The 16,666-nt window shown below is 41.8% G+C and overlaps 1 protein-coding gene across 5 annotated transcripts in view; it reads left to right on the top strand.

Annotated features, from left to right (window-relative positions):
* SRPK2 (SRSF protein kinase 2) overlaps positions 1-16,666 on the top strand; it is a 157,891-nt gene that overhangs the window by 96,474 nt on the left and 44,751 nt on the right. For all 5 annotated transcript variants that reach the window (XM_056573533.1, XM_056573532.1, XM_056573536.1 and 2 more), the window contains one exon: positions 4,168-4,301. In XM_056573533.1, coding sequence (XP_056429508.1) covers positions 4,168-4,301 — 134 coding nt within the window. The remainder of the gene's footprint in view (positions 1-4,167; positions 4,302-16,666) is intronic.

Genomic DNA, 16,666 nt, shown 5'->3' with positions numbered 1-16,666 from the left:
GTGTTACCTGATAAACAAACTGCTTGCAACATATTTTCCTTTGCATGGTCCGGCAAACCCAGGGGTGTAGATGTATTATGCTTTTTATTAGAAGTAGCAGTATTATTTGTTACCCTTTGTAGCAACCTGGGAACCCTTGATCTCTTCTAGGAAGTAGTGTGTGTGTGTGTTACATACATGCATGTATACCTCCATACATACAGTAATGTATCAGTTGCAAGCTTTATTGCTTCAGGAAAGAAACTGTGTTGCTATAACAACAGCCTTGCAAGAACAGGTATTAGAAATAATCAGCTTCGTCTCAGCCTTAAATAGCTGTTAGTTTAAAGCAAAAGACCGCGCTAAAATTCTTTTTAAAATTGTTAATATGAAGATAACCTATAATTTGGTTTTGTCTGAGTATATCAATGCTAAAATAAATTGACAAATAAAAATAGCATATATTCATGTACAGAAGCATTTATTCTTTAGCAAAGCTGCCTTTTTGCAAACTAATTAATAAATAAATCTCCCCAGTATATCAGTAAATGGGGATTCCTATTGTGAGGTTAAAGGAAATCTGTCACCAGTGTCACCTGCACTATCCAATGGTACTCACCTTGTCCAGTTCCGTGGCTGGGATCTAAGGTAATTTCCTCCGTAAGCTCCAGTCCCGGCAGCCGGCTTTGGATATGGGCGGAGCTTACTGACATCACTAATGCTGCGAGACCCAGCAGAGAGCAGCAGCGGTTTGGGGCATGGGCGGAGCTTAACTCCGTGTTGGATCCGCTGTGTGAGAACAGCAGCTTTGACATCAGTAAGCTCCGCCCGTGCCCCAAGCCGGGTGCCTGGAGCGGAGCTAACAGAGGAGATTACCAAAGATCCCCACTACGTAACGGGACAAGATGAGTACCGTTGTCATCCGTGTAACCTGCACGATCTGTCGGTACCGACAGGTGAGTGCAGTGGACACTGGTGACAGATTTCCTTTTAACACTGACATTTACAGTAGGTGTTAGATTTCCTCTCTCCTTTTTACATATGTGACACCACTAATGGCATTCACTACTGGACTTTTATGGGGGGGTCCCTTTTAGAGTTTTCTAGACTCCTGAGTAGCAAACCAAGTTATATATGCAGTGTTGCAGTAATGTATCCCAGTGTGCTACTGGTGTTTTTTGTTAGTGAAGGGAGTAACTGAGATCAGTGTTCATATCGGGAGTCCAATGACCGATCTACAAGTGGAACATTCCTTGTCGTCTGCCACTGAAATCCTGTAGTCTGCACTGCACAATGGGATTCTGCTGCATCTGAATTTTCAAGAATTCTTTCTAAGCAGATGTATTGTTTTATCAGACCAGATAATCTTGTTTCTCCCAGTCTGAGAGTCCTTTAGGTGCTTTCATGTGTCTTTTACGGAGGAGAGGTTTCTTTCTGGCTACTCTGCCATAAAGCCTCAATTTCTTCAGTGATGGTTGACCTTCTGAAAGTTTCTCCCATCTGTACACAGGATCTTTGGAGCTTAGCCAAAGTGACCAATGGATTATTGATCACCTTTTTCTCCCCCAATAAATTAGTTTGGTGGGCTGACAGTTAAGGGAAAAGTCCTGGTTGTTCCAAACTTCTTCCTTGTAAGAATTATGGAGGCCATTGTACTACAGGGCAATTTAAGTGTAGCATAGATGTTTTCTTACCCTTCTCCAGATCTGTGTCTCCATGCAATCCTTTCCGAGCTCTACTGGCAGTTCTTTTTACCTCATGGCTTGGTTTTGCTCTGATATGCTGTGAGACTTTATATAGACAGGGCTGTGTCTTTTCTGATTATGTCCAGTCAACTGAATTTACCACAAGTAACTCCGAGCAAGATGTAGAAAAATCTCAGAAATGATAGAGGGAAATGCGAGGCCCCCAGAGCTAAATTTCTTGTCATAGTTTTTCCTTTTTTAAGTTGCAAAAACAAACAAACACATTTTTTAACCCTGTTTTCACTTCTATTTTTAAACTTCTACTCTACATCTGAGTGTGGGCTTGAATTTTTTAATATATTTTTTTATTTTAGTACATGGTCTCAAAATAACAAAATGTGAAAAAAGTTTCATTGTACTTGTAAAAATGTAGTATAGGCTTGTCCCTAACTGACCCTACAATGTATACAGCAGATACACAGACTCACACATATCGTAATCTGCTTTTTAGGGAGACTCAAGCAGTGCAACAAATTTTTAACCAATGCTTACTATTAACATAGGCCATGCCTCTCAAACGCAGTCACCACTAATGTGTTTAACCACGTAAGGATGCAGGGTGTACCCGTAAGCCCCGGTTACTCAGGACTCAGGGCATACAGGTACACTGACATGTAACCGTCAGCTACTTATATGCCATAGGCCACAAATGCAAACAGACCTCTATGACTTCTGAGCCTTGTTGTGCGCCCGCCCAGCCCGTTACCCCATATGTGGATGTATTTTCATAGTGAGGATAAATAAATAATATAATAATAATAAAATAAAATTTATCATTTTCATGTCCAACTTCAACGCAAAGTCGTCAAACATCTGTGAGGTATTAAGGCTCACTATGCCCCGTGTTACGTTCCTTGAGGGGTGTAGTTTCCAAAATAGTATGCCATGTGGGGGGTTTTCTGCTGTTCTGGCACCACGGGGGCTTCCTAAATGCAACATGCCCCTAAAAAAAAACATTTCAGGAAAATTTTCTTTCAAAAAGCCAAGTTTTGCTCTTTGTCTTTTGAGGATTGTAGTGCGCCAGCAGAGCGCTTAACGTCAACATATGGGACATTTTCTTAATCTGGAGATATTGGGCTTTAAATTTTGTGGTCCATTTTATCCTATTACCCCTTGTGAAAAAGAAAATTTGGGGTAACACCATCCTTTAAGTGTTTTTAAAATCTAATTTTCCATTTTCACATCCAACTTCAACGCAAAGTTGTCAAACTCCTGCAAGGTGTTAAGGCTCACTATACCCCTTGTTACGTTCCTTGAGGGGTGTAGTTTCCAAAATAGTATTCAATGTGTGTTTTTTTTTTTTTTTTTAATGCTCTTCTGGCACCATGGGGACTTCCTAAATGCAACATGGCCCCCCAAAACCATGACAGCAAAATTCCGTTAAAAAATCCCACAGTTGCTTTTTCCCTTTTAAGCCATGTTGTGAGCCCGCAGAGCACTTTGTCAACATATGAGGTATTTCCATACTCGAGAGAAATTGGACTACAAATTTTGGGGGGGCTTTTTCTCATTATACCACTTTTAAAAATGAAAAAAAGAACATGTTAGTGTAAAAAAATGCAGAGTTAGATTTTTCTCCTCCACTTTGCTGCTCTTCTTGTGAAACACCTAAAGGATTAACAAACTTTCTGAATATCATTTTGAATACTTTAAGGGGTTTAGTTTCTATAATGGGGTCATTTATGGGCTATTTCTCACAGAAAGGCCCCTCAAATCCACTTCAAACTTAACTGGACCCTGAAAATCTCAGATTTTGAAATTGTCGTGAAAATGTTTAAAATTGCTGCTATATTTTGAAGCCCTCTAATGTCTTCAAAAAGTAAAAACATGTAAACTTTCTGATGCCAACATAAAGTAGACATATTGTATTTGTGAATCAATATAAAATGTATTTGGAATATCCATTTTCCTTATAAGCAGAGAGTTTCAAAGTTAGAAAAATGCTACATTTTCAAAATTTTCATGAAATCTTGGGATTTTTCACCAAGAAAGGATTCAAGTAACAATGAAAATTTACCGCTATGTTAAAGTAGAATATGTCATGAAAAAACATTCTCAGAATCAGAATAAAAGGTAAAAGCATCCCAGAGTTATTAATGCATAAAGTGAAAGTGGTCAAAATTGCAAAAAAGGGCTGAGTCCTTAAGGTGAAAAAGGGCTGAGTCCCAAAGGGATTAAATCAGAAGAAGTGCTCATGTCTCATTCATAACATTACCTAAATGAATACAGTCCGCAGACTCTGACCTCAGAATAAATACTTACCCCAGACCCAAACTATGTACAGTGCCCTGAGCCCGATGCTGTAAAGATAAATGGTATGGCTGCAGTTTCTGTTATCAGTTTTGATTTACTAATATAAGGCTATTTTTTACATGGCAAATCTTAGACAGAGTTTTAAGATTTAATGGGAATATTAAAGGAATTATTCTGCTTCTTCTTTCAGGCCGGAGGCTCAACAGAAAGTTCCATCAGCTCCTCCACCTCCTCCACTACCTGAGCCCGCACCACCTGAACCAGAGGAAGAGATTTTGGGCTCTGACGATGAAGAACAAGAAGACCCTGCTGATTACTGTAAAGGTGAGAAACCTCGAAGTTGGGCTACGTATCAGGCATCTGGCATGGCCTAGTGGATAGCTGCTAATGGCAGACCCCATGAACTTATGAAGAAATGGCTTACATATTAAAACAAAACTAGACTGAAGACTATTTTAACCCCTTTACTCAATAGCCTATTTTGACCTTAATGACCAAGGCAAATTTTTTTATCTGACATGCGTCCACTTATTTGGTAATAACTTTGGAACGTCTTCACTTATGAATTTTTCGTGACATGTTGTACTTTACATTAGTGGTAAATTTTGATTGACCTTTTTAGTGGTTTTTGTAAAAAAAAAAATAATAATTTGTGAAAAAAATGAAAAATTTGCATTTTTCTAGATTTTACATTTCCTGCTCATATGATAAATTGTCATGCCGCTCCAAATTAATCATTAATTCACATCTACAATATGTCTACTTTATGTTCCCATCATTTGGTAAACATTCTTTTACTTTTTTTAAATGCTAGAAGGTTTATAAGTTTAGCAGCAATTTTACAGATTTTCAAGAAAACTGCAAAATGGGATTTTTCAAGGACCAGTTCATCCGTATTGACAGACCAGTAGCAGTGATCGCCAGCCGGGGACTGCTGCGATTGGTCCCTGGCTGGCTTCAGGGGGGCTCGATAAAACTCAATAAACTGTCACAGTGCCTGGTGGCGCAGTGACAGTTTATTTCCATCAGGTACATGTACGTGATGATGCGGGAAGTCATCCCTAATCATTATGTACATGTACCTGATTTTGCATAAAGGGGTTAAAGGGGGTAATTTGGAGATTTTGTTTTCTAATTGTGTTAAGGGCGCAGTTAAATAGAAAAAAATCCCAATGTTTACTATCCTTTCTTCCATGCCCCCATCGCTGTCTCAGTGTTGGTCCCTGCAGTAAACACCTTTTTTTCTTACATGTCAGCACAATGGCTCTGTAGGAAGGCCCATCAGTGACTGAGGTGGGACACTGGTGTGGCCACTGCTTGGCTGAGCAGGAAGTCACTTGCACCAACACAGGTGTAAGGAAGTGTTTTTAGCGAGGGCAGATACCAAAACGGCATCAGTGGTGGGGAAGCGATTAGAGGAGTACTTCGGGATAAGAAAACGTATCCCCTATCCTCTGGATATTGGATAAGTTTCAGATCGCGGGGGGTCCGACCGCTGTGGCCCCCCGCGATCTCCTGTACAGGGCCTTCGGCTCTTTGCCAAAATAGCATGTTTCGACCACTGCATGATGCGACGGCCGACACGCACCCTCTATACATTTCTATGGCAGAGGGGGCGTGTCAGCTGCTGCATCATGCGGTGGTCGGTGTGCGGGAGATCACAGGGGGGCTTAGCGGTCAGATCCCTGCGATCTGAAATTGATCCCCTATCTGAGAATAACTAAGTAGAAAAAAAAAAAGAATACCTCTTAAAGTCCCCCAATAACTCATTGTTAGTCCAGATTTTCCGCCATGCTTTTTTTTTCTGGACCTTGGTTTTCTGCTACGGGTATAAAAAATCTGCAGCATGTTCATTATTTAAGGGATCACAACATATTATGATTTAGATGAGGGCTACACTTTGATTTATGGTCATGTGACCAAAAATTGCTGTGTCGTGCTTCCATAATTGCACGGCTTAAGTAAATGAATGGGATCACATTGCAACACATCCAAGATGGATTTGTTGTTACTGTGGTGTTGCTACTCCATTCACTTGTATGAGATGCAATGCTGCACGGTCAAGACAGCTTAAAACAGTGAGTTTTGCTTAGGTGTTTCACAGAAATCATTGTTTTAACCCCTTAAGGACGCACCCCATTTTGACCTTAAGGAAGCAGCTGTTTTTTGCAAATCTGACCACTGTCACTTTAAGTATTAATATCTCTGGGATGCTTTAACTTATGAATTTTATTCTGAGACAAGTTTTTCGTGACATTTTCTACTTTATGATAATGGTAAATTTTCGCCGATACTTGCATCATTTCTTGGTGAAAAAATCTAAAATGTTATAAAAAATTAGAAAATGTTGCATTTTCCGAACTTTGAAGCTCTCTGCTTGTAAGGAAAGTGGACATTCCAAATAAATTATATGTTTATTCACATATAAAATATGTCTAGTTTGTGGTTGCATCATAAAGTTGACATGTTTTTACCTTTTGAAGACCTTAGAGGGCTCTTTAGTTTAGCAGCAATTTTCCAATTTTTGTATGAAAATTTCAAAATCGGAATTTTTCAGGGACCAGTTCTGTTTCGAAGTGAAATTGAGGGTCTTTGTTAGAAACAGGGCTGGGGAGTCTGAGTCGAGGAGTCGGACGAAATTTTGGGTACCTGGAGTCGGAGTCGGCAAACAATGCACCGACTCCTACTAAATTTAGATTGGAATGTCTCAATTCACAAAAAGTTATCATTAATGACTTCTCTACTGTAAGAATAAAGACCAATGCCGCCCCCCGGCAATTTCTCCTGAGTTGAGTACGGAAATAAACCATATGTGACCCTAAACTGTTGCCTTGAAATAAGACAGGGCTCCGAAGTGAGAGAGCGTATTTGAGGCCTAAATTAGGGATTTGCATAGGGACAGACACGGCAGTGTTCCCCAAACAGGGTGCATCCAGCTGTTGAAAACTCCCAGCATGCCTGGACAGTCAATGGCTGTCCGGCAATACTGGGAGTTATTTTGCAACAGCTGGAGGCTCCGCTTTGGAAACACTGCCGTATGAGACTTCTTAAATTTTTATTGGGGGCCAGTGTAAGGGTGTGTATATGTAGTGTTTTACCTTTTTATTTTGTGGTAGTGTAGTGTTTATAGGGTACATTCACCCAGGTGGGGGGTTCACAGCGAGTTTCCCGCGGTAAACTCGCTGTAAACCCCAGCCCATGCTAACCTTCAACTGTTGCAAAACTACAACTCCCAGCATGCACTGACAGACCATGCATGCTGGGAGTTGTAGTGATGCAACAGCTAGAGGCACACTGGTTGGGAAACACTAAGTTAGGTAACAAATTACCGCAGTGTTTCCTCAACAAGTGTGCCTCCAGCTGTTGCAAAACTACAACTCCCAGCATGCATGGTCTGTCAATGCATGCTGGGAGTTGTAGTTTTGCAACAGCTGGAGGCACACGGGTTGGGAATTACTGAGTTAGGCAATGTTTCCCAATCAGTGTGCCTCCAGTTGTTGCAAAACTACAACTCACAGCATGCCTGGAGAGCTGAAGGGCATGCTGGGAGTTGTAGTTTTGCAACATCTGGAAATGTAGTTTGGAGACCAGCATCTGGGCATGTTTGGAGACCCAGCATCTGGGCATGCTGGGAGTTGTAGTTGTGAAACAACAAGGCAGCAGTGAAGATCACTTACTAAATCTTCACTGCTGCCTCTGTCTCTGCCACCTCTGTCTCTGCCACCGCCGCCTGCATTCTGCTGCTGCTGCTGGTCCCCCGCTGTCTACGCGCGTCCCCCAGCTGTCTACGCGCGTCCCCCAGCTGTCTACGCGCGTCCCCCAGCTGTCTACGCGCGTCCCCCAGCTGTCTACGCGCGTCCCCCAGCTGTCTACGCGCGTCCCCCAGCTGTCTGCCACCGGCGCCGCCATCTTTACCCCACTCTGCCCGGACTTCCAGCGGCAGGCAGAGTGGGGATCTCAACTTTGTGCTGTAACCTATAGTCATCAGTAATAGGAGGTGTAAGGCTCAGAAGGTGGTGCTACACGTTCTTACAGGTAAGTCCAGAATCATGTACAGAAGAGAAGTGAAACAGAGCAACTCGCCAAAGACCAACGGAACTGATGCAAACAAGATGCTTTATTTCATGCTTCTGAAGTGCAGCACACGGGGAGGCAGGAGATGGATCCTGTGGGGGGGGGGGGCAGCAGATGCTGAACGGGCCACGGACCGTATGGCGCTTCACAAGTGCTTCGTCAGGCCCCTGCAGCGCCTGTCGTCAGATCCGTTTTTCTAGCGTCTCTTGTGTGTTGCCATAGTGATGGCATGTATACAAAACAAATACATAACAATGTAAAACAGTGCACAAGTGAGCTAAAAACACACTGAATCAAACCCTCGAGGGAGCAAGCAAATAAAGACTGCAAATGGGAACCCGGCACAGATTCACTTCAGAGGGACACTATTTTCACATGCAAACTCCACTAATAAGCAGCAACCCCTTAAGGCAGATGCAGGTTGTTATTGTCACATTGGGGGTGCTACTATGTATGCAAGTATAAGCAGACTCAATTATTCAACACAACAAAGAAACATAAGTCGTTACTTCCATGAATAAAGAAGTTTTCATCGTACTAGTCTGAGACCTGGTGAGTGGTCCGTTATACTTCTTCGTTGTGTTGAATAAGTTTTATATTAATGGTAAAATCACATGTACTATGTCAACTGCAGATGTGATGCTGTGTTTAACTATTTGTTTGTACCTTATTTGCTGCGGATAAAGTATTTTTGAATGTACTCTAAAAGGGTTTTGCAATTACAGAAAAAAACTCCAGGGAATTGGGATCAGAAATGAATTAAAAAAAAAAATCTCCTCACGCTACCTATCCCCTGTGAAATTGTCTCTGTAATATCACTCAACATGGGATGGTGTGGTCACTCACTGGCCTTAAAGGGGTACTCTACTCCTAGAAATGCTATCCCCTATCCAAAGGATAGGGCATAGCATGTCTGATTACGGGGGTCCAGTCTCTGGCGGGACCCCCCAAGCTTCCCCCCTGCACGATTTCTGGCCGTTGCTGCAGCGTGTGTTGACACAGAAGCCAGGGTCTTTCGTGTTCCTGATGTCATGCTACTTCGATTCATATCTATGGGAGGGGGCTTGATGACTTGTACACAGCTGTCATGCCCCCTCCCATGGATATAAATGGAGGGGGCATGACAGTGGTGATCGTGCTTGAGATTGCGGGGGTCATAGCAGCTGGGCCCCCCCGCGATCAGACATCTCATCCCCTTTCCTTTGAATAGAGGACAACATGTCTATGGGCAGAGCACCCCTTTAAAGAGCTATTCCAACTTAGAAAAACGTATCCCATTTCCTGTAGAGTTTGTGATCTCCAGGGGTCCAATCACTGGGACCCCCTGCGTTCTCCAAAACAGGTCCAGACTCCTCCCACTGAATGCTTACTACTACAGCTTAGCCTTTCATTTCAAATACCCCTTTTTCACACAGTATCAGTCTCCTGCCTCCCTAACTGTACCTCTTCAGATTGTCTCCCAGATAAGATTTTTGGTAGTTGAAGCAACTTTAGCGGTGGACACAGGAGATTTATCAAAACCTGTGTAGAGAAAGAGCGGTGCAGTCGTCCATGGCGGCCAATCAGATAGCTTCTTTAATTTTTCACAGGTCTCTTTAAAAATGAAAAAAGCAAGCTGGTTGCCATGGGCAACTGTACCACTCTTCCTCTAGACAGGTTTTGATAAACCTCCCCCATATATTTCACTTTCACCATTGTTGGCTAGAACCACGACCCAGTTAATTGGTCTGGTCACACCTTTCACTCTATTTGGTGAGTATAATTGACATTTTCAAAATGGTTAATCTCCCAAAACTTTTATACTTTTTCGTACATATGGTTGTGCTATCTAGGAGTTTTTTTTAGGCAGCTGGAATGGGATATTGGCATGATAAGCCTCTCAGACTTAGTCTTTCTTTACTACTGGCTTCCAAACATAAAGGTGGTTTTACTGGCCCTAATATATACAATAATTTTTTGGCATCACAACTGGTATATGCATGATGGTGGATTCACCCTAATATATACAATTTATTTTTTGGCATCACAACTAGTATATGCATGATGGTGGATTCACCCTAATATATACAATTATTTTTTGGCATCACAACTAGTATATGCATGATGGTAGATTGACCTTGACTTAATTAATGCAGTCAAGACACTGGCGGGAACACGTATTGGCTCCTATGAGAGTCTGACCCATTTGTTGTACAGACATAGGCCTTTATTGTCTTTCTCTAAACTCCTTAAGGATATGTTCACACTACGTAATTCCCGCGGAATTACGTGGTCAGAATTACGCGCGGTGAACATAAATATCAGTGTGCATGGGTTTCCGCGCAAGGAAACAACATGTTCATTCTTTGCGCGGAAGTTCGTGAACACTGCATAGCTGTCAATGGTGACATCGCAGTGCCGTGTGGTCCTACCGCCAAAGTATTTCTGTGGTGGCTGCCAGAATGAAATCACCGTTTGCGGAATTCTGTGAGCAAAGATTCTGTTCAAACTCTGTAGTGTAAACATACCCTAAGACAGTGTCTGGGGGTGTGGTCTATGGTATTTAAGATCTACCCCAGCTCTTCACCATCAAAAAGAACTTCTCTATGGTTTAATCTGAACTCTCCACATATACAAACATTAAATAAAGCCACATTTTGGTAAAAGCATGGTAATTCTTTGAGGATCTCTGATCTTTGAGGATCTCTGATCTCTGATTTTCTAAAGTAGAGCAACTCTTTGGTAACAAAGATTTTACCAAGCCACTAACTTAGGCCAATTTATTGCTACAATCAGCCCTTTAGTATTGCTTATTTGATATGGATTATCGATATTCTAAATCTTACTTCTGAAATGTAGAGCGTTTGTACTTCCCTACTTGTACTTCCCTACTGTGATGAAGGTATACATTTAAATACATACTGAGAATATATATTATCCCAGTAAGGCTTAAAGAAATTGGGCACGGTGCTTTAGATTGGTAAATTGGAGTTTGGAACATCTACGGTTGTCTCTCATTTTGCCAAGTGGTCCTACAATTTCTCCATGACCATTTTGCATTCCCATTCTTGCTTCACCTGCAAGAATTCCTTTTTGGGCTCTAATTGTTGATTTGGTATCTAGCCCTTCCGGGAAACGTTTTTTTCAGATTCCTTCTTTTTTTGTGAGCTCAAGGTTGTTATTATGTCTTGGAGAGACAGTGATTCCCCATCTCACAGTGGCTTTGTATGGTGAAAACATACACTCAAAAAAATAAAGGGAACACTAAAATAACACATCCTAGATCTGATTGAATGAACTAATCGTATGAAATACTTTCGTATTTACATAGTTGAATGTGCTGACAACAAAATCACACAAAAAATTATCAATGGAAATCAAATTTATCAACCCATGGAGGTCTGGATATGGAGTCACACTCAAAATCAAAGTGAAAATCCACACTACAGGGTGCACGGTGTTGGGCTGTAAGCTCAACACCCATCTGTGGACATTGGGCCCTCATACCACCCTCATGGAGTCTGTTTCTGAGAGTTTGAGTGGAAACATGCACATTTGTGGCCTGCTGGAGGTAGCGGTTCTGCTGCTGGGTTGTTGTCCTCCTTCGTCCACCTCCACGTCTCCTGATGTACTGGCATGTCTCCTGGTATCGCCTCTATGCTCTGGACACTACGCTGACAGACCCAGCAAACCTTCTTGCCACAGCTCTCATTGATGTGCCATCCTGGATGAGCTGCACTACCTGAGCCACTTGTGTGGGTTGTAGAGTCCGTCTCATGCTATCACTGGAGTGAAAGCACCGCCAGCATTCAAAAGTGACAAAAACCTCAGCCAGGAAGCATAGGAACTGAGAAGAGGTCTGTGGTCAGCACCTGCAGAACCACTCCTTTATTGGGGTGACTTGCTAATTGCCTATAATTTCCACCTGTTGTCTGTTCCATTTGCACAACAGCATGTGAAATAAATTGATTGTCAATCAGTGTTGCTTCCTGAGTGGACAGTGTGATTTCACAGAAGTGTAATTGACTTGGAGTTACATTGTGTTGTTTGTGTTCCCTTGAATTTTTTTAAACAGTGTGTATATCTCAATGTACCAGTTTTTGTTCACCAATTTGAAGTGTCCCAAAAAGTCTGTCAAAATGTGGCTTTAGTGGTCCCTGCTGGATGTTACTGTAAGCGATTCTTGACAGTCTGATCAGAGCATCTAAGATTTTATTTGTCATGAACTTTTAGGGGGGGCACTTTTGGGAATGTGTGTGAATGGGTTGGGGGAACTAATTTGGGGGGTCTGTAGGTTGTAGGTCTCAGAAAGTGGTGTTTGCCCTGTCACTCTGTTGGGATTGATATGTTCTGCATTTTTCCCTTTTTTTCTTTTTTTTTCTTCCCAAGCAAGTGTTGGTAGATTGCTTCTGGTGGTGTGATGTTTGCTTCTGTGGCCTGTGTTATATGATGGTTTCTTAACTAATTGTTTTTATATAAATCAAAAAGCAAAATAAAACGTGGCTAAACTTAGGCACCACCCCCCTAAACTAAATGTGTCCTACAAATATTCATCTGTATTGTCACCCAATGCCTGGGCCTTGCTGGCCTAGTGAAAGATATGACACTGTTGATGACCGGTATAAGTCCATTTCGACAAAGGGGGAAAGTAGTGAAGATTGAGGATAGCTCAGTCTTATGGAAGGGAGATGTTGATACAAGGGATTTTTTTTGTTTGTTTTTTTATGTTTACTGTACCACGTCACTGTTCATTTCAGCCGGATGGTGCATACAGCTTGCAAATAATGTTCTCTAATAGGTCAATAGAGGTCTAACGCCTAGAATGTTTTAGTCTTTTTTTGACACAGACATATGTACCATCACTTTTTTCTGGCTCACACAGAACAACACAGTTTTTTGCTCTACATCAAGTAAATCCTGTACAATCTTTCATATGGCTAATGTACGAAGTGAATTAGATCAATATCACAACAGGGAAGGAACAAACATCTGAAGCTACACAGAGAGAATTCATTTGTATTGTCTAATTCGAGAGCATATACAATGTCTTGTCTCTTTTTTTATCTTAAAGGGGTATTCCAGGATTTTTTTTATTTGACTATGCTACAGGGGCTGTAAAATTAGTGTAGTTCAAAATATAGTGTCTGTACCTGTGTGTGATGGTGGTCTCGCAATTCTTGTGGGATTTTCGCCACAATATTTATTTTTAACTGCATACAAAATTACTCAGGTCTCAGGTTTTCCCAGATTGCAGTGCTGCCAGGACATGACACCACTAGTCAGGTGTGTAAAGGGAGCCTGTCCTGCTTCAATGGGTAGAGTGACCGCTGGGGGGGGGGGGGGGGAAGAGATCATTCTGTAACAGCTGTAGGCACCCTGGTTAGAAAACACTGGTCTTTTGAATGGAATGCAACCCATTTGTGTTTCAGTGAGTGAGGTGGATGATGTGTGGGAGGGAGGAAAGTGACCTCACACTTACAAACAAGGAACTATGGGATTTGTAGTTCAAGAGAACGAACTCCAACAGGAAATACCCAGTTCACAAAAAGATAGCCACAGCATTATGTTAATCTGACAACATAGCTATTTAGCCCCTATACCAACAGAGATCCTTTCTAAGCATGTCCATTACTTACTGTCAGGTACGTACTAAAATCACCTTATGATGGATAACCCCTCTAATATTTGCTACACTGCCCAGATTAGATTTAGGCTGGGTTCACACTACGTTTTTGCCATACTGTTTTCAATCCGTTTTTCTAAAGAAAACCGTATGGCAAAAAAACGGATGGAACAGTATGGAAAAAAGTAAACCGTATGTGTTTTTAAACAGTATACTGTTTTTAAAAGTGCATACAGTTCCGTTATACTGTTTTTAAAAGTGCATACAGTTCCGTCAGTTTTTATTTAAAAAAAAAAAAAAAACATACGTTTTTGAAAATTTTGTCCATTTGTAATGGGAGGGGTCTTGGGTGGGGACTTTAGGATTCAAATAAGAATTTGCAAAGTAAAAACGTATATGTTTTTCCCGTATGGAACCGTATACATGTGCGTTTCCCATTGACGTCCATGTAAAAAAAAAAAAAACGTATGCGGTTGCAGTACAGTTTTTAAACCGGAGTCAAAACTGTGGTTGACCACGATTTTGTCTCCGATTTAAAAACCGTACTGCAACCGCATGCGTTTTTTGTTTTTTTAAATGGACGTCAATGGGAAACACACATGTATACGGTTCCATACGGGAAAAACTTATACATTTTTACTTTGCACATGCGCATTTGAATCCTTAGGTCCCCACCCAAGACCCCTCCCATTAAAAATGGACAACATTTTCAAAAACGTATGTTTTTTTTTTTTTTTTAATAAAAACTGACGGAACTGTATGTACTTTTAAAAACAGTATACTGTTTAAAAACGCATACGGTTTACTTTTTTCCATACTGTTCCATCCGTTTTTTTGCCATACGGTTTTCCTTAGAAAAACGGATTGAAAACAGTATGGCAAAAATGTAGTGTGAACCCAGCCTAACACTGTGTGTGTGTGTGTGTGTGTGTGTGTGTGTATATGTATGTATGTATGTATGTATGTATATATATATATATATATGTCAGAAGAATGCAGCGGCACACTGCCAGCACAAGGATATAGGTGAAACATGAATATGCAGTTAAAACATGGAGAGCTATACAGCTATGGTGTAATAGATGCAAATGTGAAACTATGAAATAGTGAGGCACTTAGCTCGCAAATTTGTCTCCGCCGGCGGTCAAATAGCTTGGACCGTCCCACCGCGATAAGGTGGCCTCATTGGGACGGACCCTACACTGTGAATATGCCTCTGTGTGAACAGTTCAGTAAGCATGGCAGGGTCTGGAACATCAAAGACACCTTATATACACACCTGATAGAGGTGGGTGGGGTGCAAGGCCAACATGGAGGTAGCCACTCCCCCGTATGTGCAATACAGACAAAGAATAAGTCAGCCAGCACTTTAGTTGACACCAAACTATTATATGGACCTGGCCTACAGGTGCACGCTACTAGGCTAGATATACAGCAACAGAAGAATGCAGCAGCACACTGCCAGCACAAGGATATAGGTGAAACATGAATATGCAGTTAAAACATGGAGAGCTATACAGCTATGGTGTAATAGATGCAAATGTGAAACTATGAAATAGTGAGGCACTTAGCTCGCAAATTTGTCTCCCCCAGCGGTCAACTAGCTTGGACCGTCCCACCACGGTAAGGTGACCTCATTCTGGGATGGACCCTACACTATGAATATGCCTCTGTGTGAACAGTTCAACAGGCATTGCAAGGTCTGAAACATCCAAGGCACCTTATATACACCTAATAGAGGTGGGTGGGGTGCAGGAGCCAATATGGAGGTAGCCACTCCCCCCGTATGTGTAATACAACCAAAGAATAAGTTGGCCAGCACTATTTGATTCCAAACTATATTGTATAGTCCTGGCTTACAGGTGCACGCTGCTGGGCTAAATATACAGCAACAGGAGAATACAGCAGCACAAAGATATAGATAAAACATGAGTATATAGATAGAACATGAAAAGCTATACAGCTGTACTGCAATAAATGAAAATATGAAATTATGAGGTACTTAGCTTGCGAATTTGGCAGCCAAATAGCGTGGACCGTCCCACCACGGTAAGGTGACCTCATTTATTGCACTACAGCTGTATAGCTTTTCATGTTCTATCTATATACTCATGTTTTATCTATATCTTTGTGCTAGCAGTGGGCTGCTGTATTCTCCTGTCTCCTTCGTTTCTTAGGGCCCTTTCTAATGGCAGAATTTCCAGGCGGACAAAAATTCCAGCCGGACATTCCATGAGCAGCAATTGTTGGCTCAATCGGTGCTACAAACACTCAGAAATGTGGAATTATACCAGCTGAGATTATCTTCCTCAGGGAAGTTATTTTCCTTGCACGCAAGGCCATAGCATTGCGTTGGATGGACTCTAGGACTGCCACAGTTGCTGGTTGGAAAACCCTCGTGAACACCTCAGTGAACTATGAGTATCTGGTTTATAAGCATCGTAAGAACCCTGCCAAATTCTATAAAATATGGGCAACCTGGTGTGCCTCCCCCCATGCCCAATACACGGTCTCCAGGTTCTTGGCTGCAAGAGACCTCCTTCTATCACAGTCTTCTCCCCCAGCTACTTGATTCCTCTTTTCTCGTCTGACCTATGCTGATACTTCCCCCCCCCCCCCTTCTTCGTCTCCCTCTCTCCTTTCCCTTCTTTCTTTTCCTTTCCCCTTATTTTCTCTTGTTCTTCTTTTTCTTCTCTCCCATCTCCCTCTTCCCCTTCCCCCTGACCTGGACGGATTTGTGTGGTGTTTTGTGTTTGTAGTGTCTTGTCTTTGTGTTTGTCTTTGTTTCCCTTTCCGTAGTTCTTGCGTTCCCACCATATGGTGGTTGGTTTCAATGTTTTCTGTGTTTTAGTTTGGTTCATTGCTGATGTATCTGCTCGTGTCATACTGATGATTGACCCTCCTTTTTCTGGCATGGTGTCGGATGATATCTGAATGTCTCACCACCAGCTTTTGATATTCTCCTTCTGTATTTATTGTGTTGAGCACTTACATTGCAATAAAAACAGTTTAA

This window comes from Hyla sarda, chromosome 4 (genome assembly GCF_029499605.1).
Source record: "Hyla sarda isolate aHylSar1 chromosome 4, aHylSar1.hap1, whole genome shotgun sequence".
In the NCBI taxonomy this organism is placed as follows: domain Eukaryota; kingdom Metazoa; phylum Chordata; class Amphibia; order Anura; family Hylidae; genus Hyla; species Hyla sarda.
The sequence above is the reverse complement of the archived record's forward strand: the minus strand, read 5'-3'. Positions and strand labels throughout refer to the sequence as shown.